The sequence below is a fragment of the Alternaria burnsii genome (genome assembly GCF_013036055.1).
Source record: "Alternaria burnsii strain CBS107.38 chromosome Unknown 732, whole genome shotgun sequence".
Classification (NCBI taxonomy): Eukaryota; Fungi; Ascomycota; class Dothideomycetes; order Pleosporales; family Pleosporaceae; genus Alternaria; species Alternaria burnsii.
Window position 1 is genome coordinate 1,415,014 of NW_024066113.1, and position 26,496 is coordinate 1,441,509.

General features: G+C 52.1%; 4 protein-coding genes across 4 annotated transcripts; 2 read left to right on the plus strand and 2 right to left on the minus strand.

Annotated features, from left to right (window-relative positions):
- Positions 1-2,934: 2,934 nt before the first annotated feature.
- Positions 2,935-3,981, minus strand: GT037_005962 (uncharacterized protein; the record flags this gene model as incomplete). Its single annotated transcript, XM_038931009.1, has 1 exon — positions 2,935-3,981. One exon carries the CDS (start codon positions 3,979-3,981, stop codon positions 2,935-2,937), a length of 1,047 nt encoding a protein of 348 aa, XP_038786698.1.
- Positions 3,982-4,866: 885 nt separating this feature from the next.
- GT037_005963 (cytochrome c oxidase subunit I) lies at positions 4,867-6,029 on the minus strand (the record flags this gene model as incomplete). The annotated part of the gene is made up of 2 exons (XM_038931010.1): positions 4,867-5,581; positions 5,629-6,029. The coding sequence occupies 2 exons, from the start codon at positions 6,027-6,029 to the stop codon at positions 4,867-4,869; spliced, it is 1,116 nt and encodes a 371-aa protein (XP_038786699.1).
- Positions 6,030-6,211: 182 nt separating this feature from the next.
- On the plus strand, positions 6,212-14,551 carry GT037_005964 (flavin-binding monooxygenase protein; the record flags this gene model as incomplete). Its single annotated transcript, XM_038931011.1, has 10 exons — positions 6,212-6,389; positions 6,466-6,638; positions 6,685-8,208; positions 8,257-8,279; positions 8,814-9,104; positions 9,255-9,283; positions 9,336-9,672; positions 9,730-10,921; positions 12,982-14,101; positions 14,160-14,551. Coding segments are annotated over 10 exons (5,259 nt in total), but the record flags the coding sequence as incomplete, so codon positions are not given.
- A 1,157-nt stretch (positions 14,552-15,708) lies between these two features.
- Positions 15,709-25,674, plus strand: GT037_005965 (adam 8 precursor; the record flags this gene model as incomplete). Its single annotated transcript, XM_038931012.1, has 15 exons — positions 15,709-15,821; positions 16,231-16,329; positions 16,511-17,705; positions 17,754-18,014; positions 18,065-18,194; positions 18,248-18,522; positions 19,071-19,212; positions 19,290-21,346; positions 21,401-21,780; positions 22,688-22,834; positions 22,897-23,181; positions 23,237-23,443; positions 23,499-24,235; positions 24,662-24,768; positions 24,835-25,674. 15 exons carry the CDS (start codon positions 15,709-15,711, stop codon positions 25,672-25,674), a joined length of 6,975 nt encoding a protein of 2,324 aa, XP_038786701.1.
- Positions 25,675-26,496: the final 822 nt, after the last annotated feature.

Genomic DNA, 26,496 nt, shown 5'->3' on the forward strand with positions numbered 1-26,496 from the left:
AGACGCTACCGTTCTACCAACGGCAGCCCTTTAGCATATGAATTAACGGCGTCACGGGCGGTATAGGCGTTAGGATCAACATCACGATATGAACTATTCTTCACACGACAGACATCATGAGTCTATGAAGATCTGCAGATCGCCTTTCAGATCACGCAACTAGTAGTGAAGCCACTGCTGCAGCACGTGGCGTCGCACTAAGTGCATAAATTAAATTGCACGTTTCTATAACATCCTCTTCCCGCTAAAACGCATGGCAGGTGCGTTTAAACTAAATCCGCTGTCAGCCGGGTTTGACATGTTGGCGCCAAAGGACGCCATGGTGAGGCACTTGTCTAGTCCGTCACGTTGCGTGATGCGAGCTACTAGGTTAGTCTGCTTTTAGCCCGGAGCAGTTCAAACTTTATGTCATCGTCAAACTACATACTACCATCCGCAAGGAGGTTTCACGGCTTACAGGATCTCTGTGATCAGTACCCTGCATGTTGAGTACGAATGATTGATCGCCGCTAAATATCGCTTGCGGACGTCTAGTGGCACCATGCATACGCGACGTATTGGTCTGCATGGTGATAGTCACAGCATGCAGCCACAGTCAGCGCCCGCGAACTGACATCAAACGATGATCGACGAACTCGCGTAGGTGGGCATTCAGGGCTAGTGTTCTCCGACAAGTTTGCTCGCCTCCGCTACCTCCAGACGCTCCACATATCACAACGAGCATGCCCGGACGGAGATCGTGCAATCAAGACTCGGCGGACTCCGTGAGCTCCACTTTCCACTACTCAGCGGTTTCCGTTCCCATAACTCGAGTCACATCATGAGTAATCACACTAGACTTTTCCGAGTCAAGATGCTTTTATTCCCTGAAGATCTTCTGCGACTGCCGGTGCTATTCAGAGACCTCAAACCATCTTGGAGATCACGATTTCCACTTGAACCATTTTGATCTTCCGCTCCGACCCGATGCGTGACTAAGTTTATCTTGTGGGTTGACCGGAAAGGCGATCTGGGGACTTCCGAGAAAGATGGGCTTTTAAACTTTCAGGTTTCACGATGTCGGCCTTCATTGGCGCCGCATGTGCCGATGCCGAAGTTCAGCCACTGCGGTAGCATGTCTAGTGTGTGGCTGAAGAACTACGTGTAACCTGGGAAGCCACCGCTGCTTGTCTAGAACAGGACAGATCCGAGCGATGCGGTGAAGTATGAGTTAGCTCGTAGCTATAAGTCTGCAAGCGGTTGCAGAAGTAGACGACCGAGTTGTGCAACTATACTAAGCACACGATTATGGATCGTGATCAACATGTGAGTCTGAGAGAATTTTGTTCAATACGACATGAACGAGGAAACGAAAATTTTGCCCATGAGCAGGAAATCGACCCATCTATACGCACTTTTACTCAGTCGATTGGCTCCTGCACTTTATGCGATGCTTGCTTTCCAATTCACTATTTTCATACACATGCTTTCAGCTGAAGCTAATGTTTATGTCTAAAACCCCCAAGCGCACCCCTCTGTATCCACAAAGGGAACTGCACGCCGCGCAGTCAAATAAGCTACAGTAATCCACTCCTCCATACATGTCCGGGAAAGTTTTCGGCACCCCGAGCTGCCTCATAGATTTACATAGTCCGAGTCGTTGCATCATGTATTGTACCGTATGCATACAAACAAGTAAGCAGGCTTCAAAGGTCCAATGACCGAGCAAAGCATTAGGGTCCCAAATCAGCCATCGCTCGAGCGAAAATGAGCGTCAGAAGAAAGCTTCAGTGCAACGATCGTATGCACATAACCCCCGGCCCCCCATGTCTCGTATCAAACATCACTCCTTGCAAATGGTAAAACCCCACGTCCAGAAACCAAAAGCATAAAACCCTCCTCCCAGCGGTCCGAAAACAAACCCTATGTTGCGCAATTCAGCTGTACGACACATCCCGCTCCACCGGGTAAAAAGGCCTCGTTACGAGTAACATCTCAAAATACTGGAAACTGGGCAAGGGTTCATGTACTGTGATACAAACAGCCTTGCGGTCCGAAAAGGTGAACTCTATCATGCGATTTGGACCCTGAGGCAAGATTCGGGTCTAGTCTAGATCTATATCAGATAACGGCCCGAATAGGCAAAGTTTATGGAGAGGCTGGGAAGGTGACGCGCTTTTGGGGGCGTGCGGAGCACAGGTCGTGATTTGCAAATACTAAGCGAATGGGTGGGGGTTCAAAGTCGGTGTGGTTTGATGTACGCCCAGAGCGTGCGACGCGGGAAGGTGAGGTAGTATCGCCAGTGGCTTGGCAGCTGATGTAGGATTTATCTTTGTGAAAAGTCTGGTTATCGGAAGCTCAGGATTTGGATAGTTGGCGTGGTATTCTTTCCAGACATGTATGGTGCATAGACACTAGGATGATGGTCGGGTGAATGGTCAAACTATAGGTATTGGTGAGAAGCTATACGTCGAACCCACAGTGTTTGCCAGAAGTTGTAGTAACGTCACGCTTTACAGATACGTGACCTTTTCTAGGGTTTGCATCTGTGAGCTATTTCGCGCTGCAAACATGCACCAATCTGTGCGATCTGTCTCGTCCATTCAGTGATAGGAGCGGCATGCGTCTAGACGAGCAATTCGTCGTTGGTCTACCTACACCATTTTCTTTATCTATTCACAGGTATGGGAAGAGGTAACTTGAGCTTCATTTGAAAAGTCTCAAACAACTTCTGGTCGTATGCAGTGGATACAAAATATCTAGGCATACATTGTGGCCATCATCATACAGTACTAATCAACAGCATTTTGTTCATATCGCAACACTAGCAGGTTGATCATAGCAATCAAGCAACGATGTATGTAATAGTCATAAGAGATTTACATTCGCTCACAGTCCTCAAGCAGCTATGTTTTCAAAGCACTGCGCTATTCTTACTCAACTCTTGTCCGCCTCTCACCAACCTAGCTCACCAGCAAGAGCTTTAGCCAAAATTTCCGCCATCGCGGCATGTGTCGCCGCATTAGGATGATAGTCACAGCCAACATCTGAACCTTGACTCGGAATATCCACTAGGCTAACGCTCGTGCTGTTTTGGAGTTGCGCGATAGCAGCATTCAGCGCGTTCTTCTGTGTAGTCTTCTGCGCATCTTGAGTGGAGGGATATCCGTCGTTGAGCATAGGCGAAGTCAGAAGGAAAAATGCAGCGTCTGGGTAGTGTTTCTGAATTGTCTTGACAAAGTTTACCATAGCGGCGGTGTACTCTGCTGGGACGATGGGATCCCGGATGCCAGTTTGGTAACCAAAGTCGTTGGTGCCGAGATTGATAACCACGGCGTCTGGTGTGGCGTTGGCGGGGAATGTGTAGCTATTCAAGGGGTCGAGAGCCCCGTACCGGGTCCAGCGCTGAGGCATAATGTCGCTGGTGTCTGGGGTTGGAGAGACGTAGTTCCTCGTCAGGCCGATGCCGCTCCAAGCGATAATGTCGTAGTCGGCATTCAACGCATCCGCGGCGAGGGCAGCATAGGTCTTGGGGTTGTTTTCAACTGCGGCGGTGTTCACGCATGGGTTCACGCCGTCAAGGCCATATCCCACAGTAATAGAGTCGCCGATGACCTGGATCTTGCGAGGGGAGTACATGTCCGGACCGAATGTGCCATCCGTGGTGATGTTACCAACAGAGATGGTGCCGAAGAGAGCCTCAGATCGTTTACGCAATTCGACGGTGTGGTTGCCGTTCCGGAGGCCAGCGGGTGTTGTGATGGAGGTACCATTTACGTCCGAGATGACAGTCGCCACACCGTCGATGGTCAGCTGAGCACTGTTGGTACCAGTTGTAGCTTCGATTTCTATACTAGCCGATGAGCCTGTGAAAGTGAAGGATACGCCGGTTCCAGGCCATGTCAGTTCTCGAGTATCCGGATTAACGCGTCCGAGAAATCTTTCGGCAGTGACATGGTCGATAGCAGCCAGTAGTACAAACGGAGAGATGATGAGCTTCATGACGATGGATGGCGAACGAGTGCGCAGTGCATCACGGAAATGCATCTATGGGCATATAAATACTATATAGCATTGTGGTTGAGCCTCCAATCTAACACGGAAGACGGTTCCTAGCTTCGTGCGGGTAGGAGTCAGTTCCGAAGCGACCTGGATCGTGGGTTCGGCATATATTACGTGCTGTATGGGAAAACCGGGGTAAGCTCTCAGCGAAGATCTTGTTCTTTCTACAGCCGCAATAATACGCCATGTGGCAACACTATGATTGGCTAAGCAATACCTGTATGATGTAGTGCATGACACTAGAAGAATGCGTAGCTATAAACATTAAAACAATGCGGGGATATAGTGGTGAACGTATGGCAAGAAGAAGATTGTAATGACGATCGCGGACGAACTGACTGGTACACTAAGCTTGAACGGGAGTGGTGCGGGAGACATAATTTCCACGAACGAAGGCTGCTCTCATCCATCTGTCCGAAGACACGACTCACAAATATGAAGACTAGGATATTGAGACAGCATGGGTGATGCAGGATCATAAGAGACGTCAAGACGGGTTGGGGATGGAACCTAATTGTGGAAGTAGAGACTTGAACAGTGAGTATGGTTTCTAGAAGATGTGCGATGACGAATGAGATGGGCGGTCTCGACGACGCTTCCCTTGATCTATTCTGCTAGAACATGATAATTGAGTACAATAATAGTGACAAGTCCTCTCCGTGGTATCATTCGCGCTCCATTGACGCAGTGCAAACAAGGCGCTGTAACGCTGACAAGGCGCCGCCGCAATGCATCGAGTCTAATTGCACTAAACTTTTGTGATGGTCTAATAAAGCGCAGGAATCGAAGAGATGTGAGATAAGATGGAGATAGAGGGCGAGCGTACTATGACGCCGTCGGCCTTTCTGGTATTTCATGTCGTTCGGGTTCGTATGTCGTCTCTCCTAAGGATTCCGTAGGTCCAGAGACAGAAGGTGCTGATGGAGCAGCAGCACTTGGGCCTCGAGATGCCGCTGCGTTCAATCGCGCATTCAGTGCTTCCAGAGCCAGAGCACGTCTCCTCTCTGCTTCTACACGGGTTGATCCACCGCGACCCCCCCTGCTGTTGGGGTTCATGATGCTTGGGAGACCTCCTTCGGCACGGGCGCTTGCCTGTTCGTTGCCCGCATCGATGTCTCGATCTGAGAAGGGCGTGCACACTTTGAGCGATACCAGTGCGTTGTAGATGCCGTCGGAAAGAGCGCCAACGGGTGTTTGTATGGGTTCCGGGAAAAAGTGAGCAAAGGAGAAGGTGTCTGAGGCGTCGCCGCGGATGACGGATCCGTCGCCGGTTGCCGTGGACGATAGTGATGGGCTTATGCGGTAGAAGCGAAGGTAGATCCAGGCAGTGAAGAAGCCGAAGTATGCCAGAAACATAGCCGTCTCAGTACCCAGTATCATGCCAGAGATTGTGTTGGCGAGGAGAAAGATGGCGGGGAAGTGCTTGACGCGCATGCGGATGAGGCCTTTGGCGATGGCAACGGTGTGTTCGGGGACGAGCTGCTTGAAGGAAACGAGGAAACCAGCTTGGATGGCAATGCCGCCGGAGATTGTGGTATGTCTGGACGGCGTCAGTACAGAGTACAGGGAGGGGTATTGTCTACTCACAAGATGGAACCTTTGCTCGTGAGGAGGAAGCCAACCATGTAGAGCAAGTATGTGAGGAGGTTGGGTATCATGGCGACGAAGAGCATGAACTTGGTGAACTCGTGTGACGCCCATGCTCTTTCCAAATAGCGTCCGCCGTAGAAGACGGTGAGTGCGGTGGTGATGAGACCCAGGACATTCTGCTCCACGACCGTCGCCAATGCAAACACCCATGGATACCAAGGCACCGAATAACCAGGGACTATGGTGAGCCACGGCACGCCATTGCCCACGCCAATGATTGGCTTCTCGACCTTTTCCACCCAGTCTGCGTGCGGACGCAGTGCGAAGTTTACGAGGGTAAAGAATACGACGGCAGCGAGCACGCCCCGAGTCAGCGGGGGCAGGTTGATCCGGGCCATGGCGGGAGGCGAGAGGGCAGCCGGGAGGTGAGAGGGCAGCCGGGAGAGGAGGAGAGATTCCAGACGGGTGCTGAAGTGGAGAGGGTGAAGGAAGGCAGCGGGCAGGGATCAGCAACGCTCGGACGGAGATCTGTGGGGACTAGCTCGAGTGCACGGTGCTCGAGCGCTGAGTAGTTGCAGTTCGCAGGGCAGGTAGCCTTCGATTCTCCAACAAGCTTCGAGACCACGACGGCCACGGATCGCGCAACCAAGACGCCGCGAATTCCAGCCTACACACCCTCTTCTCTCCACGGGCGCATGCAGCGCGTACAGGATGCGCCATGGCGGAGACTCTGAGCAGCAACGCGATGAACTATCTCGGTACCCTTTCCCCCCCCCCTCCCATTCGACGACTCGATTGGCCTGGCCCCTCTGACTTGTGTGCGTGTGTGTGCAGTATGGCGATATCTCCAGGAGGCTGGCTTCGGTAACGCAGCCCTGCAACTCTCGCGATGCTGGATCCGCGACCCCGACACGCTTCCCTTTGCGAAGAACATCGAACCGCACACACTCATCAGGCTCGTGCAGGATGGCATGTGCTTCGACCAGCTACAGGCCGAGGCCTGCAATGTACGTCGCACGCATGCGCTGCAGAGAGCAGTACTGACGGCCGCAGACGGAGCCGCGATACAGGTTCGGCACCGACCACGGACGACCATATTCGGCGCGCAATGGCAACCTCTTGACCCTCGACAAGGGCATACCCGCCCACCAACTCGCCGCCGAAGCCAACGGCGCCGTCCAGGAACCCCCACCAAAGAAGACGCTCAAGCGCAAGAAGACGAAGCCCACCAACGGCGTCGAGCCGCGCCCCGAGCCCCACGTCAACGGCGATGCCATGGACATGGAGCACAACGGCGCCGCACATGTCACAAACAGCACGAGGGCCGAGTCGGAGCCCATGGTCTCGGAAGCAGAGTCGCCCTCGCTTGCTGACATCCCCATATCCACGCTTAGCATAGGCCAGGACGCTGAGATCCAGACCGAAGCCATTGCCATTGCTGATCTGAATCCCACCACCGTCTCCATTCCCCCGCCCTCGGATCCCGCACGGGTAATCGAGCATACCCTGTGGGGGCCAATAGAGTCTCCCGTACTACTCGCAGCTGGCAAATCCCTCCTCCAGCTTCACGTCGTGAGCAAGGAGCTCGGCCAAGAACCCCCTACCCAACATTTCGACATACCTCTGCCCGTCGACAACTTCAACGTCACGGCGCTGTGCTGGCACTCGGACAACGAACTTACCGTCTCCGTGCGAGAGCAGAGATCCAATGAAGTGGGCGAAAAGATGATGATGGACAAGCTCATCAAGCTTACCGAAGGCGGCCAGGCCTCCCAGGTCGTCTCTTCTACCGCCGGCCTCATCAATACGCTTCGCTGGAATCCGGTCCGGAATTTGCTGCTATCCATTTCGACAGACGGCGAAAAGGGCTCCATCAAGGTGTGGAAAAACGACAGCGACTCCATCCCAGCCTGGACAGAGTTCACCGATACAGCCATCTTCGACGCGCACTGGATAAGCGACTCAGCTTTTGTCGTTTGCGGTATCAAGCTCTTCAAAATCTACGAGGTCAATGAATCCTTGACAACCCAGCAAACTCTTGAGACCTCAGTAACATGGGAGACGGTAAAATATGACGCTGCATCTGGCATCATCGCCGTCTTGGGCATTGAGGATAGGAAGTATTATCTTGGCTTTCTCCACCCCAATGATTCGCTGCAACTGCAAACCCATGAATATCCCGACGAATACCCTACCGATCTTGGCTTCCGCGTCAAAGCAAAGAACAACCATCTCACCAATGGCTCCACTCTGCCCTCCGTCTTGCTTGCAACAAGCTCCATGTCTGGTGCAACGCGCATCTGGAATGCCGACGAACCATTCAAATGCGTCAAATATCTGCCTACCACAGATGGCACACAAGCTTTCAAAACTGCATTTTCCCCAGACGGTTCGCTCTTAGCAGCTGCGGGACCTGATGCTGTCACCATATGGGATATAGAAAAAAGAGATGTCCCAATTGCCTCATGGCGCGCCAGTGAAACTCCAAGCGACAAATGGAATCCTGGTATAGACGGAGAGTTCAGTCTTGGTTGGGAGCCAGACAGCTCCAGGCTATCCATTGCACTCGGAAATCAGGTATGACTATCCAGCTCAAGAAATACTCATCTACTGACCTCGACACAGATTGCCATCATCACGGTTCCAAGGTAGTGCCAGGGGTCGTCCTTCGAACGGAATCACTTCGTTGTGCAGCGCGTCGCAAAACATTGTGGGCCCTCACAGGGTCGCAGCGGCATCGTGCAGGAAGAAGGAAAAACATGTCGGGTCGATTGCGCAGGCAATTGCGGGGGCATTCCGCGCATGCAAGATCGCAAAGAGCGCGAGGCGGGACGCATGTGGAGTCCGGGGTGGCGCCTCCGTCAGATGCGGAGACCTTCGCGCCCTGATAGGCTAAATCTTTCAGTCAAGTCGTCTACCGTGTGTTGAACCCGGCCTTTAGCCTGGTCCACATCTTGATGTCTCGCTAGCGATGGGCCCATTGCTTCGGCAATTGCACCTCACGGCCAACCTTGACGATGGGCGAGGGGCATAGTCAGCGGCGTCCGTAACTATGACGGTTCGCTGTCGCCCTTATGCGACCGATGTCTTCTAATCCTTTCTCTGTCCTACTGTATACTACCCACGTCGGAGAGTGTAGCCTCTAAATAAACCTTAAGCATTGGATAGGTGTCGTGCGACAGATCTTGCTGTGCAACTCTCTCTTTCCTATTGACCATGTCGGCTATTCCTAATCTTCCTATCGACACGCCCGGCATCCACACCAACGGCGGTGCGAATGGTGTTGCTGCAGACTTGTCTTTCAAGCTCAATGATGCGCCGGTAGAGAATCTTCGACGTTTGAAAGTTGTCGTCATTGGGGCCGGCTATTCTGGTATCTACTGCGGGATCCGTATACCAGAAAGACTGAGAAATGTCGACCTGGTAATCTATGAAAAGAACGCTGGCGTTGGGGGGACTTGGTACGAAAACAGGTAAGAAACACCCATCTCACGACTCTTGGTGCGCTAGTATCACGACTATATCAGCCATGTCAGTATTGGTTTCGGGTGATCCTGTTGTAGATACATCGCTTGGTCTTTGGTTGTCTTCATTCTGCACAGTGCTTACTGACCTGATTGCAGATACCTTGGTTGCGCGTGCGACGTCCCTTGTAAGTATCGGGTCCCACATTTACCAAGACGTACGCTGCTGACTACCCCTAGCACACTCTTACCAGTATTCGTTCCAGCCGAACCCAAACTGGTCGTCGCTTTACGCCCCGGCAGCGGAAATCCAGTCGTACCTCCAAGATGTCGCGCAGAAATTTTCCGCGGACAGGTTTATCAAGTTGCGTCACCAGATTGAGGCGTGCCACTGGGATGACAAAACTGCGAAGTGGAACATCACGGTAAAGAACCTTGCCACAGGAGAAGTGCTGGAAGATCAGGCGGACGTTATTATCTCAGGGAGAGGTAATCTGAATACACCTTCCTGGCCTGAGATAGACGGCCTGAAAACATTCAAGGGCGAAGTCATGCATTCTGCAGTCTGGAACCAGAGGTATTGCGCATTCCCACGATGTGTCTTGAGTAGCAGATTGACTGAATTGGCTTATAGGTACGACTTCGAAAACAAACGAGTTGGTATTATTGGCTCCGGCTCTTCTTCAATCCAGATCGTCCCTTCGCTACAACGTCTACCAGGTACCCACATCAGCACCTTTGTGCGTAGCAAGACGTGGATATCACCTCCTTTCGGCCAGGACTTATTCGACAAATACGGTTTCAATGGCTCAGCAATCCCCCAAGAGCTCCGCGATCGTTTTGCGAATGACCCCGAGTACTACTACAAGTTCAGGCTTTCAGTCGAAGAGGATGGAAATGGTATCCACGCTGTCACGATGAAGGGAACTGAACTGCAACTTGGCGCAAAGGATATGTTCCACAAGCACATGAAAGAAAGACTAAAGAGCAAGCCGGAAATCTTCGAAGCCCTCTTACCGTCATTCTCACCAGGATGTCGCCGTTTGACGCCAGGCCCAGGCTACCTAGAAGCACTGACGCAGCCCAATGTAGACTTTGTCACATCACCTATAACGCGCATATCCGAATCTGCGATTCACACTGCTGACGGTAAGACGCATGAGATTGACGCTCTTGTGTGTGCGACAGGCTTCAAAGCATCTGCCCCGCCTCCGTTTCCGTTGACCGGCAGCAAGGGGCTATCTCTCACGGAGAAGTGGAACAAGCGCGCTGTCAACTATCTCTCGCACTCTGTTGCCGGCTTTCCAAACATGTTCACGATGCTTGGCCCCAACGCTGCCATCGGCTCTGGTAGTCTAACTACCATGATCGAAACAGTAGGCGACTACATCATCAAAGCAATCCGCAAGATCCAAAAAGACAACATTGCAGCCATGACAGTCAAAGAGGCGCGCGAAAAGGACTTCATAGAGTATGTTGATGCATACTTCCAAGGCACAGTCTTCGCCGATGAGTGCAGAAGTTGGTACAAGAACAAGGGTACTGGGGAGGTCGTCGGACTTTGGCCCGGTAGTACACTACACTGCGTTGAAGCAATGCGGAGCCCGCGCTGGGAAGATTTCGACTACGTCTACCTGGATGAATTAGAGGGCCAAGACGCTAACAACGACCTACATGGTGTGGGTAAGAAAGCGAACAGGATGGCTTGGCTAGGTAATGGATGGAGTATCGCTCAGATGGAAGAAAGAGATCTTGCCTGGTATCTGTATCCGGAATTTTTGGATAAGCCTCTTGCACCACTACCGGAGAAGAAGAGCGTTTATAATGTAAGACCGTTTTCATATTGACAAGAGCAGGAGCAAGGATAGTGTGAGTTGCATAGCTATCGTTAACGTCTTTCTATTACCAATTAGCATAACAGCACAATGCACATAAGCTCTGGAAACATCTTGGCGTACATCTCATATGCTATGACAAGGCTAGCCAATTACTCGGTCCCAAGCTCATGCAGAATTGAGACTAAGATGATGCTGCGGACTTCAAAGTATTGTTTCTTCCCGTCCGTCAACCTAATTTTACTTTTCATCTCTTCGTATATGGAATAGTTCTTGAACATAGCTCAAAAAGCACACAGGGCTGAGAACGCCTGGGGCTTTGCCAAGTCTGTGTGGCTGGAGTGAAGATACAGAAAGCATGTATCATTGGGTAGGATCAGAGTCCCGACCTCGGATGGATCATCTGTGGCATTTCAGTGCGTCTGTTGGGGGGCCGACCCCTCGTATCATAGACCTTTAGAGCAATGATCAAGACGCCTAGAATCACCTATAGCTTGCTGAGCTCCTGTGCTACTTGAGCCTTTTTGCATCTTTCATCTCATCTTGAATCACTTTGCCAATCAGAGACGATATATCATCATGCTGTCTGTCATATTCCTACATCTGTGGCTCACGTGTCTTTTGACAGTCGTCACACGTACCTCCGCACAAGACGAAGTCGGATGCACAGACAACAGTAGCACCTACAATGATGCTGGCTTGGTGGTTCCATTTCAAAACCTCTGCGGCAAAGACATAGGCGCCGTAGTCGACTTCCTGGACCCGACGGACGAACAGACTTGGTACGACTGTATAACTCGCTGCGTCAAGAAAGAGCCGCTATGTTACGGATACGGTTTCAGACCCTTCGGCGACGTCAAAAAAAAACTGCTGGCTCATGAACGCTACGTTTGACGCTGACACGGCGGTGTATCCTGGCTACGTGGTTGATGCCGCCATGTTGGGGCCTGACCTCTTGAACGAGCTGTCTGATGACCGTTTAACGTTAGGACTGTGGCGTTGCTTTCTCAAGAATGGTGGAATACAGAACGAAACGACATCTACATCGCCAGCTGCAAGCTCGACGACTTCTGTGACCTCGACGCCTTCCGCTTCCTCTATCACGAACGCGGCTCCTTCCAAATCCAACGGTCTTTCTGCTGGCGTCAAAGGCGGTATAGTGGCTGGTATCGTGGCTGTTACGGTGATGCTAGTAGGCTCGCTCGTCGCCTTTGTGGTTGTCCGGAAACGAAAACAAAGAGTGCGGCATGCCCCTGATGCGAGTGCTGCGCAAGTCTCAGCTCAGAACCAAAGGATAGAAATGCTAGCACATAAGGGTTCATACAGCACTGCAGAGCTTGCGAGCCCAGATTCTGTACACGAACTTGGTGGATCTGGGCCTGACAAGTTGCCTGTAGCGATGGGGAGGCTTATGGGAAGTTCGCCGGAGCGGCATGAGTTAGCACTGAGAAGCGCTAGAACATATATGGTTTAGATCAAGAATGCATCCTTTCCAGAACCGTCTCCCTATGTCGCTTTTCCGTTAAGGACAACATGTGAGACCAGCAATATAAAAGCCCTTTACAAGAGCAACCCTTATGGAGGCTGTGCAGACAAGGCTGCGCATCGTTCTCCACATTGCGTCCAGACATGGCCCCCAAATCTCGCCCTAGCGTAACATGATCGCCGTTTCTTTGCCTTTACACTGGTGCTTACTTGCCTTCACACTATGCCATCCCAACAGCGTTGCACTTGCAGCAAAACGTTCGCAAATTACATGTGGAACGAATGCGACAGTAAGCAACAAAGGTGTGTGTGCTTGTTGAAAGGACCGGTGTTTCGCTCGTTGTTGTTGTTGTTGTTGTTGCTGCTGCTGCAGTGCGTGAGGCGGAGCTTGTAGGATGCACAGTGCGGCTGAGCTGGAAGCCTGATGGGTGCGCCCTGGGGATCGCCTTATTGTATGGTGGCCTCGGGGCTGAACGAGATTTGTAGGTTTCTGCTATTCTCCCTTCTTTTCTACCTTCTCGTGGTTTCAGTCAAGCCTTGGTTATCGGGCTTGGATTCCTGTGAAGATGTTGCTCCACTCGTTCCTAGATCCTAGAGTTCCTGGATTTGAAAGGCAAATGATACCGACATGTCGGCAAGACGATGAATGTCTCGCATTTTCTACACCCACCTCACAAGTGGAAGTCAATGGTATTTTGTCGACATGGACGCCGCAAGAATCACCGCTAGATCCCCAGGGAGTAGACGAAAACCAAGCTCCATTGTCAACTCCTGTCAATGGCGTCCTCGAGCCTAGCAACACACAAACCGTTGACCCCAATCTCTTTCAACCTGATCTTACTAGCACCGCGACTACGGTAACAGATAACGCGGGATCTACCATGACTATGAGGACAACGATCAATGTTACAGTACCACCGAGTCCAAGTGCCACAGTCAGTACATCAACGTCGATAACGCCAGATCCAGGTCCAGCAACTGTTGGGACCGTGGAAGCCGCGGAGAATGGCCACAGCACCAACAGACTCAGCGCCGGAGAAGTGACCGGTGTCGCTATGGGAACCTTCATCCTCGGCGCAATTCTGGCGTTTGCCGCTGCATTCTTCCTGTTTAAGCAAAGAAACAAGCACAAAAGTGCCAACGTTAACAGGAAAGATTATCCAAGCTATGGCGACTCTGCACCCGATCTAGCTATGATGCAATCCAAGAGTGCCAGCAGTCTAGTAGGGCGACATAGTCCCTACGTACAGGTTTCGCAAATACCCCTGCCAGCGCCGCTGGCTGCTCACCCACCTTCTCCAATTCCTGCCCCTGTTTTCATACCAGCAAGTGCGTCTCGAGATATCACTGCTTTCTTACCACCTACGGCAGACAACGAAGAGGTGTGGAACGAAGTCTCTCATTTGTTCGCCTTGATGCATGAACATGTAGAAAAGTATTACCGAGACGTCAATGCCATTATTACACCGAGTATGGAACCTGAGATTGCCGAGTTTGGAGCCAAGGAGGTGGACATGGCAGAACTTCTGCAAGAATGTACAAGCTCAACAGCGGCGCTGAAGCATGCCCTCGTAACATATGTACTGGGTATAACGGAGCCGAGGCAGAAAGACGACGATGAAGGGACATTGTTTCCCAAAGAGCTTTGCACAGCGGATGCTGAGAATCGTATGAATGTTGTTTCTGGTAAGCTCCTTATATGCATCTTTCACTTGAGAAAGATTGCAACTAACACCACAGATAGATCCGGATCTCGTAGCAGCTACTTCGCTGCATCGCCGCATCTCTGTCTATCTCTACAGCAACATCACCGGCATGCCAAATCGTCGCAGATCTTGGACGGCTCAATCGAACATCCGTGAAGCAGCGGAACACTTCTCTCTTACTTTCTTCCCGTGGGCCAACCCTATGTCCAGCGACCAAGACAAAGATGAAGATCTTGCGCGCATCATCACAGACACACTGACAATGAGGATATGGCTCTTCGGGCAGTTGGACACCTATGAATTTGAGTGGGAGGGAGTTGGAGAGAGAGGTATCGTCATCAACCCGAGTTTGTTGAAACGGAAACGTCAAGAGGGTGACGGCGATGATTCAATATTTCAGCTGGTGGAAGGCGCCGTCGTTGCTATGTAGACCGAATGAGATGTGTTCTCATTTTTTGCGATTGAGTCCTCTAAGTAGTCTTATTAGACGCGAAACGCGAATCACCGATCGCAATTGAACTGCCTTACGCTGTCCTGTGGGGCTCCACCCAGCTAACATATCTCCGTCAATCACCATTGGCTACTTCATACTACAGCGTGCCCAGAAACCGCCAATGCGCATGGCATAGACCCATACGGTATGCCGGTCGCTGTGACGATGGACGTATGGATGCCAAGTTGTGTATGGGTGGGCTCATTGCGATTGCGGTGTTGATCGCATATCTCACGCTGCGGCAAACTTCCATGAAGGACCGAAGAATGGTACAAGTATGGACTCAGGAGCACATCCCAGAGGGCGTCTACGTGATGTCCCAACCGAGGTGTTGCATATTACTCACGAGGACGATGAAAGCTTAGCGCGAACCGCACACGTTCTGCACCCGCACAGCTAACTCGGGTGGTTTTCCAGCATGTCATGTCCAAGGAGTTCCACTATAAAGGACAGCTAGTACAGTGTAAAGCAAGCGTGAACAGATATGGCGACCAGCCCAGCGGTAACAATTGCCGGGGCCTCGGATGGGCCCTCTTCCCCACGCCCGAAAGCTGATGCTTGCAGGCGTCGCGTGGTCAGGCCATCCGCTGGAGAGAAAAGCGTGCGATCAACTACAGCATTTTCCAGATGTGTACAAACTGTAGTCTTGACAGTCCAGCCATATCAGGTGTTTGCGGCTTGTGTGGTGTCATACCAAGCGCTTCGTAGGAGCGTTCGGCATCTTTGGGGCCGAGCTGTACCTAGGTAGCTTGCTGAGAGCTCTTCGATATTGATGACACTGTTGCAAGTCGCGCTATAGACCCAACGCGCTAGTTGGAATTTGATCAATTGCGCCTGCCCGAAGGCTAACGTTCGGTCGCGAAGTTGCGGGCCGGTTGCCTTCCTCAGGGTCGTACACATATGGTGATGGCGAAGACGTGCCCGCACTGATCAACCAACACGTTGCTGCACTCATTTACAAAAAGTGATACAGGGCATTTTGGACATCGCCAATTATCGACAGTCTAACCAATTGACGGCCAGATCGGCACAACAGTACCCTCTGACTGGCGTGCTCTGCTAGTGATCCGGAGAAACGGAGAGAGCATCACAAGATGCTATCCGTATTGGATCATGGTGCCGCCCACGGAAGGAGTGTGGGCCCAGACAGAGGCCAGCATTGGGATGAGCGCCATATTCCAGTCCCCGCAGCGAAGGCACGCGAGGGGTAGGGCAACATAGCCATCGGCCTGCCAAAGCAGCTGTTCATAAGAGTGCCGTTCGCCCATCTAGCTATCTTGCATTACAAACCCTTCCCTTTCCGCTTCACGCCAACCGTCTCGCCTCGACCCCGGCTCTCTAATACAAACACGAAGCTCCACTTGGACTGACAAGCTGTTCCCCGAATCTTCAGCGAGCAGCTTCAATTTGGCCCCTGCGGCAACCAAGCGTACCGCCGACCCCTTTACCCGGAATTGAGACATATATCTATTCTAGACGTCCGTCGGCCTGTGTCCCGCGTCTTGCCAAACTACGTTTCTACGTTGGCAAAGCTCCTAGACTGTCATCGTCGCGAAATTCCAGCGCGCCGAAGCCGAGCTCCTTTGCCCCGCCAGACGGCTAGTCCACATCCACAGAAGCAACATGTCCGAAGGAGACGTCAAGCCGCCCAGTGCGCCCGTCGTGGCCGAAGCCCACCAGGTGGACACTTTCCACGTTCCCAAGGCGTTTTACGAGTGAGTTTCTACTGTTTATTTGGTCATTACATCATGTACCAAGACAATGACAGCTGCGGCGTCATCCAAGCTCCAGAGCTCGCGCGAATGGGCGGGGTGACCCCGCGCCGCCGAGCTTTTGGCCGAAGCATCCATCGCGATCGCATCCAGACGAGGCACCCAGCTAACGCGCGCACTACAGCAAGCACCCGCACTCGAAACCGCATCTTGAGAACCTTGAAGAGTACCAGAAGCTGTACAAGGAGTCCATCACCGACCCAAAAGCCTTCTGGGGCCGACTAGCGCGCGAATTGCTCACGTGGGAACGCGATTTCCAAACCGTACAATCGGGTTCGTTCGAACATGGCGATGTCGCGTGGTTTTTGGAGGGCAGACTAAATGCCAGCTACAACTGTGTCGACCGCCATGCCTTCAAGGATCCCAACAGGCCTGCCATCATCTACGAGGCCGACGACGCTGGCGATGGCCGCATCATCACATACGGAGAGCTTCTCCGCCAGGTCTCGAAGCTGGCCTACACACTCAAGGAGATGGGCGTAAGAAAGGGTGATACTGTCGCTCTTTACCTGCCCATGATTCCCGAGGCAGTCATTTCCTTCTTGGCTTGCACGCGTATCGGCGCCGTTCACTCAGTCGTCTTTGCAGGTTTCTCGTCTGATTCGCTACGTGACCGCATCATCGATGCCGAGTGCAAGGTCGTCATAACTACCGACGAGGGCAAGCGTGGCGGCAAAACCATCAGCACAAAGAAGATTGTCGACGATGCTCTCAAGCAATGTCCTGGCATCAGTCACTGTCTGGTTTACAAGCGCACTGGCGCTGAGGTGCCCTGGACCAAGGGCCGCGACTGGTGGTGGCACGAGGAGGTGGAGAAATACCCCAACTACATTGCGCCGGAGCCGATGAACTCGGAAGACCCTTTGTTCTTGCTTTACACTTCTGGTTCAACCGGCAAGCCTAAGGGTGTCATGCACACAACCGGAGGCTACCTCCTTGGAGCAGCGGCAACCGGAAAGTACGTCTTCGACATCCACGACAACGATGTCTTCTTCTGCGGCGGTGACGTAGGTTGGATCACAGGTCACACTTACGTCGTATACGCACCTCTGTTGCTCGGTGTGGCTACCGTTGTCTTCGAAGGCACGCCTGCCTACCCCAACTTCTCGCGCTACTGGGACATTGTCGACAAGTACAATGTTAGCCAGTTCTACGTCGCTCCCACTGCGCTGCGGCTGCTCAAGCGTGCTGGCAACGAGCACGTCAAGCACCAGATGAAGAACCTCAGGATTCTTGGATCCGTCGGTGAGCCAATTGCTGCTGAGGTCTGGAAGTGGTATTTTGAGACTGTCGGAAAGGAGGAGGCACATGTTGTTGATGTAAGTCGTTGTCGAATACCCTCGTGGATGTGTTGCTGACTGAGATAGACGTACTGGCAAACCGAGACTGGCTCGCATGTCATCTCGCCTATGGGTGGTATCACACCCACGAAGCCCGGATCCGCGTCCCTGCCATTCTTTGGCATTGAACCTGCGATCATCGACCCGGTATCTGGCGACGAGATTCACGGAAATGATGTTGAGGGTGTACTGGCCTTTAAGCAGCCGTGGCCCAGCATGGCCCGCACAGTCTGGGGAGCACACAAGCGATACATGGACACATACCTGAACGTATACCAGGGCTACTATGTAAGTTTGAGGAAGTTGATGATTGAAATGTATGGGTCTGACATGTGCAGTTCACTGGAGACGGCGCCGGACGTGACCACGAGGGCTACTACTGGATCCGGGGCCGTGTCGACGATGTCGTCAACGTGTCGGGCCACAGGCTGTCTACTGCTGAGATTGAAGCCGCGCTTATTGAGCACCGTATGTTGTTATCTCCCTAAAGTCCGATATGCAAATTGCTGACTGCTGCGTAGACCAAGTGGCTGAGGCTGCAGTGGTGGGGATCAATGACGAACTGACGGGCCAAGCTGTCAACGCTTTTGTAGCGCTGAAAGACGGCACAGAGTCAAATGACCAGGTAAAGAAGGACTTGGTAATGCAAGTGCGCAAGTCGATTGGACCGTTTGCGGCACCAAAGGCGATTTTTGTGGTTCCAGATCTGCCAAAGACACGGTCCGGCAAGATCATGCGCCGTATCATGCGGAAGATCTTGGCAGGCGAGGAGGACCAGTTGGGCGATATCACGACAGTAAGTGAAATTTGTTTAGATTTTCCGTTGGCGATGAGGATTACGCGTACTCTGTGGGATGGAGTTGGCTGACTGCCCCGACAGCTTTCGGATCCGTCGGTTGTTGATAAGATCATCGACATTGTGCACCAGTCCAAGAAGAAATAAACGGCTCTGCTTGGCTCGGATTGCAGTGGTTGCTATGGTAAGCAAGCAGGCGAAGCTCCTCTAGTCTGGCGGGGGCGGACGGCTTCAGTGGTTCTTGGAGGATGACAAGTGCCGAGCAATGGCGGTTCTATAGTGAGACGCAGTCAGTATGCGCGCTGAGGCACGACCATGCTGTGTTTGTTTGGGCGGCCGCTGTACGCCCATCTATGTTTAGTGTGAATATGCAGACGATAGGTTCTACGTTGACTCGCCATTTTGTGCGTCGGCTTGTGCCTGCGTGGAGCAACGAGTGGACAAACGCGCGAATGACGGCGCGACGGCGTATACAGATACGAGGAGCAGATGCACGGCGGAGACGGTGCAGGGGAGAGATCTGATAGTTTCATTCGTGTCGCGCCCAGACCCCCCTCCTCTTCCGCAAGCCGGGCGCCAAGATGGTGGCTGGCAGGGGCTGTGCAGACGATTACGACTCTCTATTGTCGCTCGCCATCGTTGACACGCGGTATAGCCTTTTGCCTCTGCTAGCGTTTCTTCTGTATACACGTACTTTTGCCTACCCATGTCTCTCGTTGCGTTGTCCTAGTTTTCGCTTTCCACCCCAAATACACCTTCTCCCTGAGCGGAGAGGCACCGCCACCCGAGAATGCGCATCTTCGGCACCTTAAGGGCCGCCATCACCATCGGCCTTGCCACCATAACAGCCGCCTCGTCCCACGCCCGCCCGCCGCTGCGAAGCATCGCGCTTGCCAAGAATGCCGACATCCTCACACAGACACACCGCGTCACTGCCGTATCGACCTTCGACCTTGCCTTTGACGTCTCCGGGCAGCGCATCCGCCTCAGCCTCGAGCCCAACCACGACCTTTTCGTCGACGGCGGCCAAATCACACACCTCAACGCCGACGGCTCGATAGCGCGGCAGGAGCCCATTGAGCGGCTGCAGCACAAGGTTTACAAGGGCACCGCATGGCTGAAGAGGGGGAACCGCTGGGACAATGTCGGCTGGGCCCGGATAGGGATACGCAAGGACGGGCTGGAACCGCTGTTCGAGGGCACCTTCACCGTCAACCACGACCACCACCATGTCAAGACGGCGTCGAGCTACAAGTCGACGCGCCAGGCCGAGGACCCAGACGTTGACCTGCGCGACCGCGAGTACATGGTCGTCTTCCGCGACTCGGACATGGGCCGCTTCGACGAGCATACCGAGTTGAGGAAGCGAGGAGACAACATCGCATGTCCCTCCGACGACCTCATCTTCAACACGCAGGAGGACCATCCCGTCTATGCCAGCATGCGCGCCCGCGATGAATCCTCCGCCATGTCGCCATCCCTCATCTCAGCCATGTTCAAGCGCCAGAGCAACAGCGACGACACCCAGTCCGGAGGCAACGGCGCCGGTGTTGACCTTTCCACCACCATTGGCAGCACTGCCGGATGCCCCGGTACCCGCAAGGTCGCGCTGGTGGGTGTCGCCGCTGACTGTACCTATGTCAATTCTTTCAACGGAGACAAGAACCGGACCCAGACAAACATCATAGATGCCATGAACCAGGCTTCCGAATTGTTCGAGAGCACTTTCAACATCTCTCTTGGCCTGGCCAATGTGCTCATCACCGAACCCGAATGCCCGACATCGCAGCAGCAAGCAACTCCCTGGAACCAAGGCTGCAGCAGCCAGATTACCATCCAAGACCGTTTGAACCAGTTTTCCCAATGGAGAGGCCAACAGCAAGACACCTACTCCCATTGGACTCTGCTGTCTACCTGCAACACCGGATCTGCCGTCGGACTAGCCTGGCTTGGACAAGCTTGTACAACAGGCTCTCAGGACAACAACGGCAACTCTGGCGAGACTGTCGCTGGTGCTAACGTTGTCATCAAGACTGGCACTGAGTGGCAGGTCATTGCCCACGAAACAGGCCATACTTACGGCGCAGTGCATGACTGCACGTCCGACACATGTGGAAACAGCGACATTGTCAGCTCACAGCAATGCTGTCCCCTCAGCCAAAGCACCTGCGACGCCAATGGTGGCTTCATTATGAACCCTTCAACTTCCCCCGGTATCTCGCGCTTCTCCGCTTGCTCCATTGGTAACATCTGCTCTGCGCTTGGACGGAACAGTGTCAAATCCCAGTGTCTCACCAACAATCGCGACGTCACGCTCCTCACTGGTCAAAGGTGCGGCAACGGTATCGTTGAAGGCGATGAACAGTGCGATTGCGGCGGCACCTCGGGCTGCGAGGGCAACAATTGCTGCAACCCCGAGACTTGCCGCTTCATCAACAACGCTGTCTGCGATGACTCTAACGAAGACTGCTGCCGCGACTGCCAGTTCGCTTCTGCCAACACTGTCTGTCGCAGTTCTGTCGGAGAGTGCGATCCCGAGGAAACCTGTACTGGCAATTCACCATACTGCCCCGAGGATAAGACCAAGAATGATGGCTCAAGCTGCGGCAATGGCCTTAGTTGTGCCTCCGGACAGTGCACGAGTAGAGATATGCAGTGCAAGACTATCATGGGTAGTTACACGCAGAGCAACGACACATACGCTTGCGATAACAGTAATTGTATGCTCAGCTGCGCAAGCCCAGAATTTGGAGCAAGATGTTATGGACTCCAGCAGAACTTCTTAGATGGCACAAGCTGTACCGGTGGGGGTAAATGTAGCAACGTGAGTTTCATCGAGATTCCTGTCTGCCTCGTCTGATATACTAATATTCTATAGGGTGTCTGCGAAGGTGGCTCCGTCGGTCGAGAGATCACTACCTGGATCGATCGCCATCTTTCCATCGTCATCGGCGTCGCCGCGGGAGTCGGTGGCGCCCTCTTGCTCTGCATCTTCTGTTGCTGCTGGCGTTCCTACCGCCGTCGCTCAAAGCTTAAGAAATACGCTGCTGCTCATCCGCCGGTGCCTTACCAGGGCAGCAGCAGGCGCAATCGAGGCGGGCCCACGGGTCCTCCGCCTATGGGCCAATATAACAATGGCTTTGCTCCTCCCCCAGGCCCACCACCATCTCAAGGATCGTCTGGGCCGTGGGCGCCGAATCCGCATGCGCCAAACGGGAATGTCCCAATGCCGCCACCAGTACATAGAAGTAGTGTGCGGTATGCATAGCAGCTTTTTTCTTTCTTAGAACTTGGTTATGAAAAACAATACCACGGTCGTTTACACCCCAGTTGAAAGTTCAAAACTGGGGGTTGAGAGTGCTTTTGCTCAGACTTGCATCGTTATCGGCGTTCTTTATCTCTTTTGTGCGGTTCTTCTTCGTCGGCATGAAGGCTATCGTTGCATTTGGGGGATCCTGTTGTATAGCATCGAAGAAGAGTGAGATGTAGGAGTAAGTGTCGATATAGACGCGGTGAAATATATCCCTTGTTGTGTACATGTTCGATTCTCGCATTCCGCGCCAGTCGGTGGCATGGTTGTACCGAAACTTTCTTGTCCTTCCCTACTTTGACAGTTATGATTTGTACATCGAGCGTCGTACATCGAAAAAGTGGGGGCATGTCCATTTCATCCAGCCTAGGGATATTTAGTGTTGTACGATGGTTATGCGTCAGTGATCGTACATGGCCAAGCTTGGTGACAGTGTCGGCCGATATTGCTACAAGACTCCGCACAACCACAGCCTCGTGTTTACGGACATCACGGACACATCGAACTTGCCTGGATAATCGAGCCGAACAAGCATCGGAGGTCGGGGGAATCATGAAGGAACGTGCTAGGTATCGTACAAGGCACCGGCTGCTGGGGACCGACATCAGGTAGTCATCAACCAATTTCTCTGAATACTAACGCTCACTCAAACTTTGGAACAGTATAAAGTTCCTGTCAATGTTGACACGGATCCTCCATCATTTGTCGAGCACTAGTTATCTTCTGTCCCATTCTTTATCACAATACGATGTTGTTGAATTTTGGCCTTCCAAATGCCTGGCTTGTGGTGGCACTGCCGATCATCATTGTCTTAGGTTGGATCATTTACACGATTACATTACATCCTCTGAGTAGGGTCCCGGGACCCTTTCTGGCCAGGATCTCGCGCCTCTGGTATTTGCGCAAGATTTGGACGGAAGACGTCGAGAAGTATGAGAGGGCTCTGCATGCTAAACACGGGCCCTTGATACGTATTGCACCGAATGAGGTGTCGTGTTCTGAGTGAGTAGTAACATGCCTTCTTCCAGTTCTTCTATCAGAACGCGAAATTAATGCGCATGCAGCCCCGAAGCCTTCGCAAGTATTTACCGTTTTTCCAACGCGTTGGACAAGTCGGGTTTCTACGAGCCGTACAACACGACCGGATTTAGCGTTCATGGTGACATATTCTCCTGCAAGGATGACAAAAAACACGGGCGGAGACGCAGAATCGTCAGCAGTATCTACTCGATGACGAATGTTGCAAAGTCTGAAGAATATGTCGACTCGTGTAGCAATCTCCTCGTCGATCGACTAGGTCAGTTTGCCAAGTCAGGAAAACCTTGTGATCTCGGTGAATGGTTGCATTGGTAATTTATTCCTACTGTTCGCTCGATGAGAGTATCTTGACTAAGACTGGAACAGGTACACTTTTGACATTATTGGCGAACTGTTCTATGGCAGAGCCTTCGGCTTTCTAGACGAAGGAAAGGACCAGAACGATTGGATCAAGTCGCTAGACAAGATGATACCATTCGTGTGCTTGATGGGCGTTGCACCTCCAATCTTAAGGCCGCTGATTGGTATGAGTACCATGCTTACAGCTGCCGGCCAGGATATCAGGAATGGCGTGTAAGATGTACTGTGCTTTTTCTTCCACTTCCGCACACTAACACATCTTCACCAGAAAAAACATAGGCTCCTCTTCCACACGCTTGATGAAAGAAGCTTACGCAACCCGCCATGAAGTGAATAGAACGGACATGGCCCAACAGGTTTTCGACATCTATGAAAAGAATGGCGAAAAGATGGACTTCACGTGGGGCGACGTCGAACAGGAATCTTACGGCGCACTCTTTGCAGGCAGCGATACAACTGCTATCGCATTCCGATCGCTCTTCTATCATTTAATGCATAGCCCAAACGTCTATGCTCGTCTCGAGAAAGAGATTGACGAGGCTTTCCAAGAAGGTCGTATGGATCTGCCGCCGACCTATAAGCAGGCAAGCCAGCTTCCTTATCTGTGTGCATGTATTAAGGAGGCGCTCAGGATTCATCCCGGAGCACAGCTCTCCCTACCACGAACCGTTCCACGTGGGGGCATGGAGCTCTGCGGACAATTCATACCCGGAGGCTATACTGTTGGAATCAACGCAGCAGTCATGCATTTCGATCGGCGAGTCTTCGGTCAAGATGCTGATATCTTCAATCCTGACCGCTGGATGGATCCAGTGCGCGCGAACCAGATGGACAAGTATATGATGTCATTCGGAGGTGGAACAAGAACCTGTATAGGGAAGAATATCGCACTGATCGAATTGCATAAGTTGTCGCCGCAATTGGTATGGAACTATCACTTCGAGTTCTACGATGCGGGACAGACGCAATGGCATACAAGAAACACCTTCTTTGCTAGACAGGAGGGTATGATTGTACGGGTAAAAGTTCGCAAGCATGATTAAAGTCCCATAGTTCATCCTTGCATTCTTCGTCCGTATTTCAACATACGTAGCACTAGACTCATTATCACAAGTATTATTTGAGTTGATTACAGCAAGCAATGCGATTCTTCGATGGCTGATCGCAAGCATAGTGCTAGGAAAGGTAGCGCGATTTGTTCTCGTGGCTTACCATCATGCCAATGACCACGACTGCAGTCTTTTATTATATGACGCAGCAATGCCGAATCCGAGGTTGACCCAACAATGTGCCCCACAGCAACTGCCGTGGACCCTGATCTGCGATGAAGTCATCGCAATAACATTTTGGAAATCACGACGCGTCTCTGACAAAGCAGCAACAAACCTCTCGATAAAAACTGAAGTCTGATTTAGAGACTCAGGTATACAGTAATCATGGTGTTGGCTCTTACCAGCGCAACAGGCAAGCTGGGCGGTGCCGTGCTGAACGCCATCCTGGACAACAAGCTCATTGATCCCAAGGAGCTTGTAGTATGCGTACGTTTTCCCTTCACGATCTTATCGTATCTAGTGCGAGTTTCACGTAGCTGACAGATACTACAGACGTCTAGTGACCCCAACTCGGACCGCTTCACCTCCCTACGCAACCAATCCATAACCCTCCGCCAGGCCGACTTCGATAAGCCTGAATCCTTGACGCGCGCCTACGATGGCTGCACATCTCTCTTCCTCGTTTCTACTCCACGCATAGCTATGGACTACAACAATGCGCCGCTCTGGAAAGGACGAGAGGCGCACCACCGTGCTGCCATTGACGCTGCTATCCAAGTCGGCATACAGCATATATACTATACGTCCCTTGGTTTTGCTAACCCCTCGAAAGCGAGTGTCATGCGCGCGCACATCCGGACAGAGGAGTATCTACACGGGTTGGAGAAAGAGGGAAAGTGTAAGGTCACTATCATCAGAGAGGGGCTCTATAACGAGAGTTGGCCGTTGTATTTTGGATATTATTTTGGGCTGAAAGAAGAAACAAGGGAAGAAGTGCTTGTTGCGGGTGACGGAAAGGTTAGCTGGACCAGCATTCCCGACATGGGATTCGGGACCGCCAAGATACTCGCAGCGCCGAGTGAGCAGTGGGCGGGCAGGACATTTTATCTCTCCCAGAAGAAGAGCTGGTCGCTGAAGGATATCGCAGATATTGTTAGCAGGGTGAGAGGCGACGAGATCAAGCTCAAGATCGTGGACAGGAAAGAGTATGAGGACTTTTATGTTAACAGTAAAGGTATGGAAAGACCGAGTGTGGAGTGGTGGTCAAGCTCATATGACGCGTTGAAAGACGGAGAATGTGAGATTAACGATCCAATATTGGAGAACCTGCTCAAGGAGGCTGGGAGGACACCCAAGCCGTTGGAAGAGACGATCGAAGAGATGCTGCGATAGAAGGAAGAGTTGGCTCACATATCTGGCTCCTTATACAGACTAGTAGCAATCGAACTCTTCTACGACTATCGTCTGACTACGCTGATAAACATCATATGCTCACACTGCGCCTTCCCTTGCTCGATAACCACCCTTCATATTTGACCCATTGCAGTGTCTTCAAGTCACCGATCCAAAGATACTCTCGTGAATTACTTTGTCTTAGTCCAGGGATCTTCTGCAACCTCTTTGGCCTTTTGTTCAAGAAGTTACCGTGTAGTATGCTCCTTCTATCCAGGTTAACTTGCTTGTCGTTCGTGTTGATATTTTGAGAGTAACAGATCGACTATTCGGTGACCGCGATATCGTAGGAAGCAGTTGGTATTGACTTTGGTATCGTATGAGGAATACCCCAATTCTGCTAAAGCGTTGCAGTACCCAATCGGAACGTTATTGTGGCTACGGACATGCGCTATACGCCCGAAAGTAGACATGATAATAGTATAGAGTGTAAAAGCTCGCGGTCGTTGGTTGGATGCGAAAACGAGAGTGGCCAATTCGTGCTTTGGTGTCGCAGCAGAAAGCAGAGGATTTGTTGGATTTGTTGATGGTGTATGCTATAGGGCTCATAGTTCCCTGTTCGTATCGAGGTTATAGTCGCGTTGTTCGATTTTCCGGTGATCTGGAAAGCCAGAAATTGGAATGGTAGTTGATAGAGAGAACAAGATGCTGAGAGTTGCTTTAGGAGAAATCTCTCAAGCGTGAATTCTGCGTAGAAGACGTAAGATTTGAACCATGGGTAGTATAACCATTCAATTGGTTGAGCCCACTAGAAATTATGGT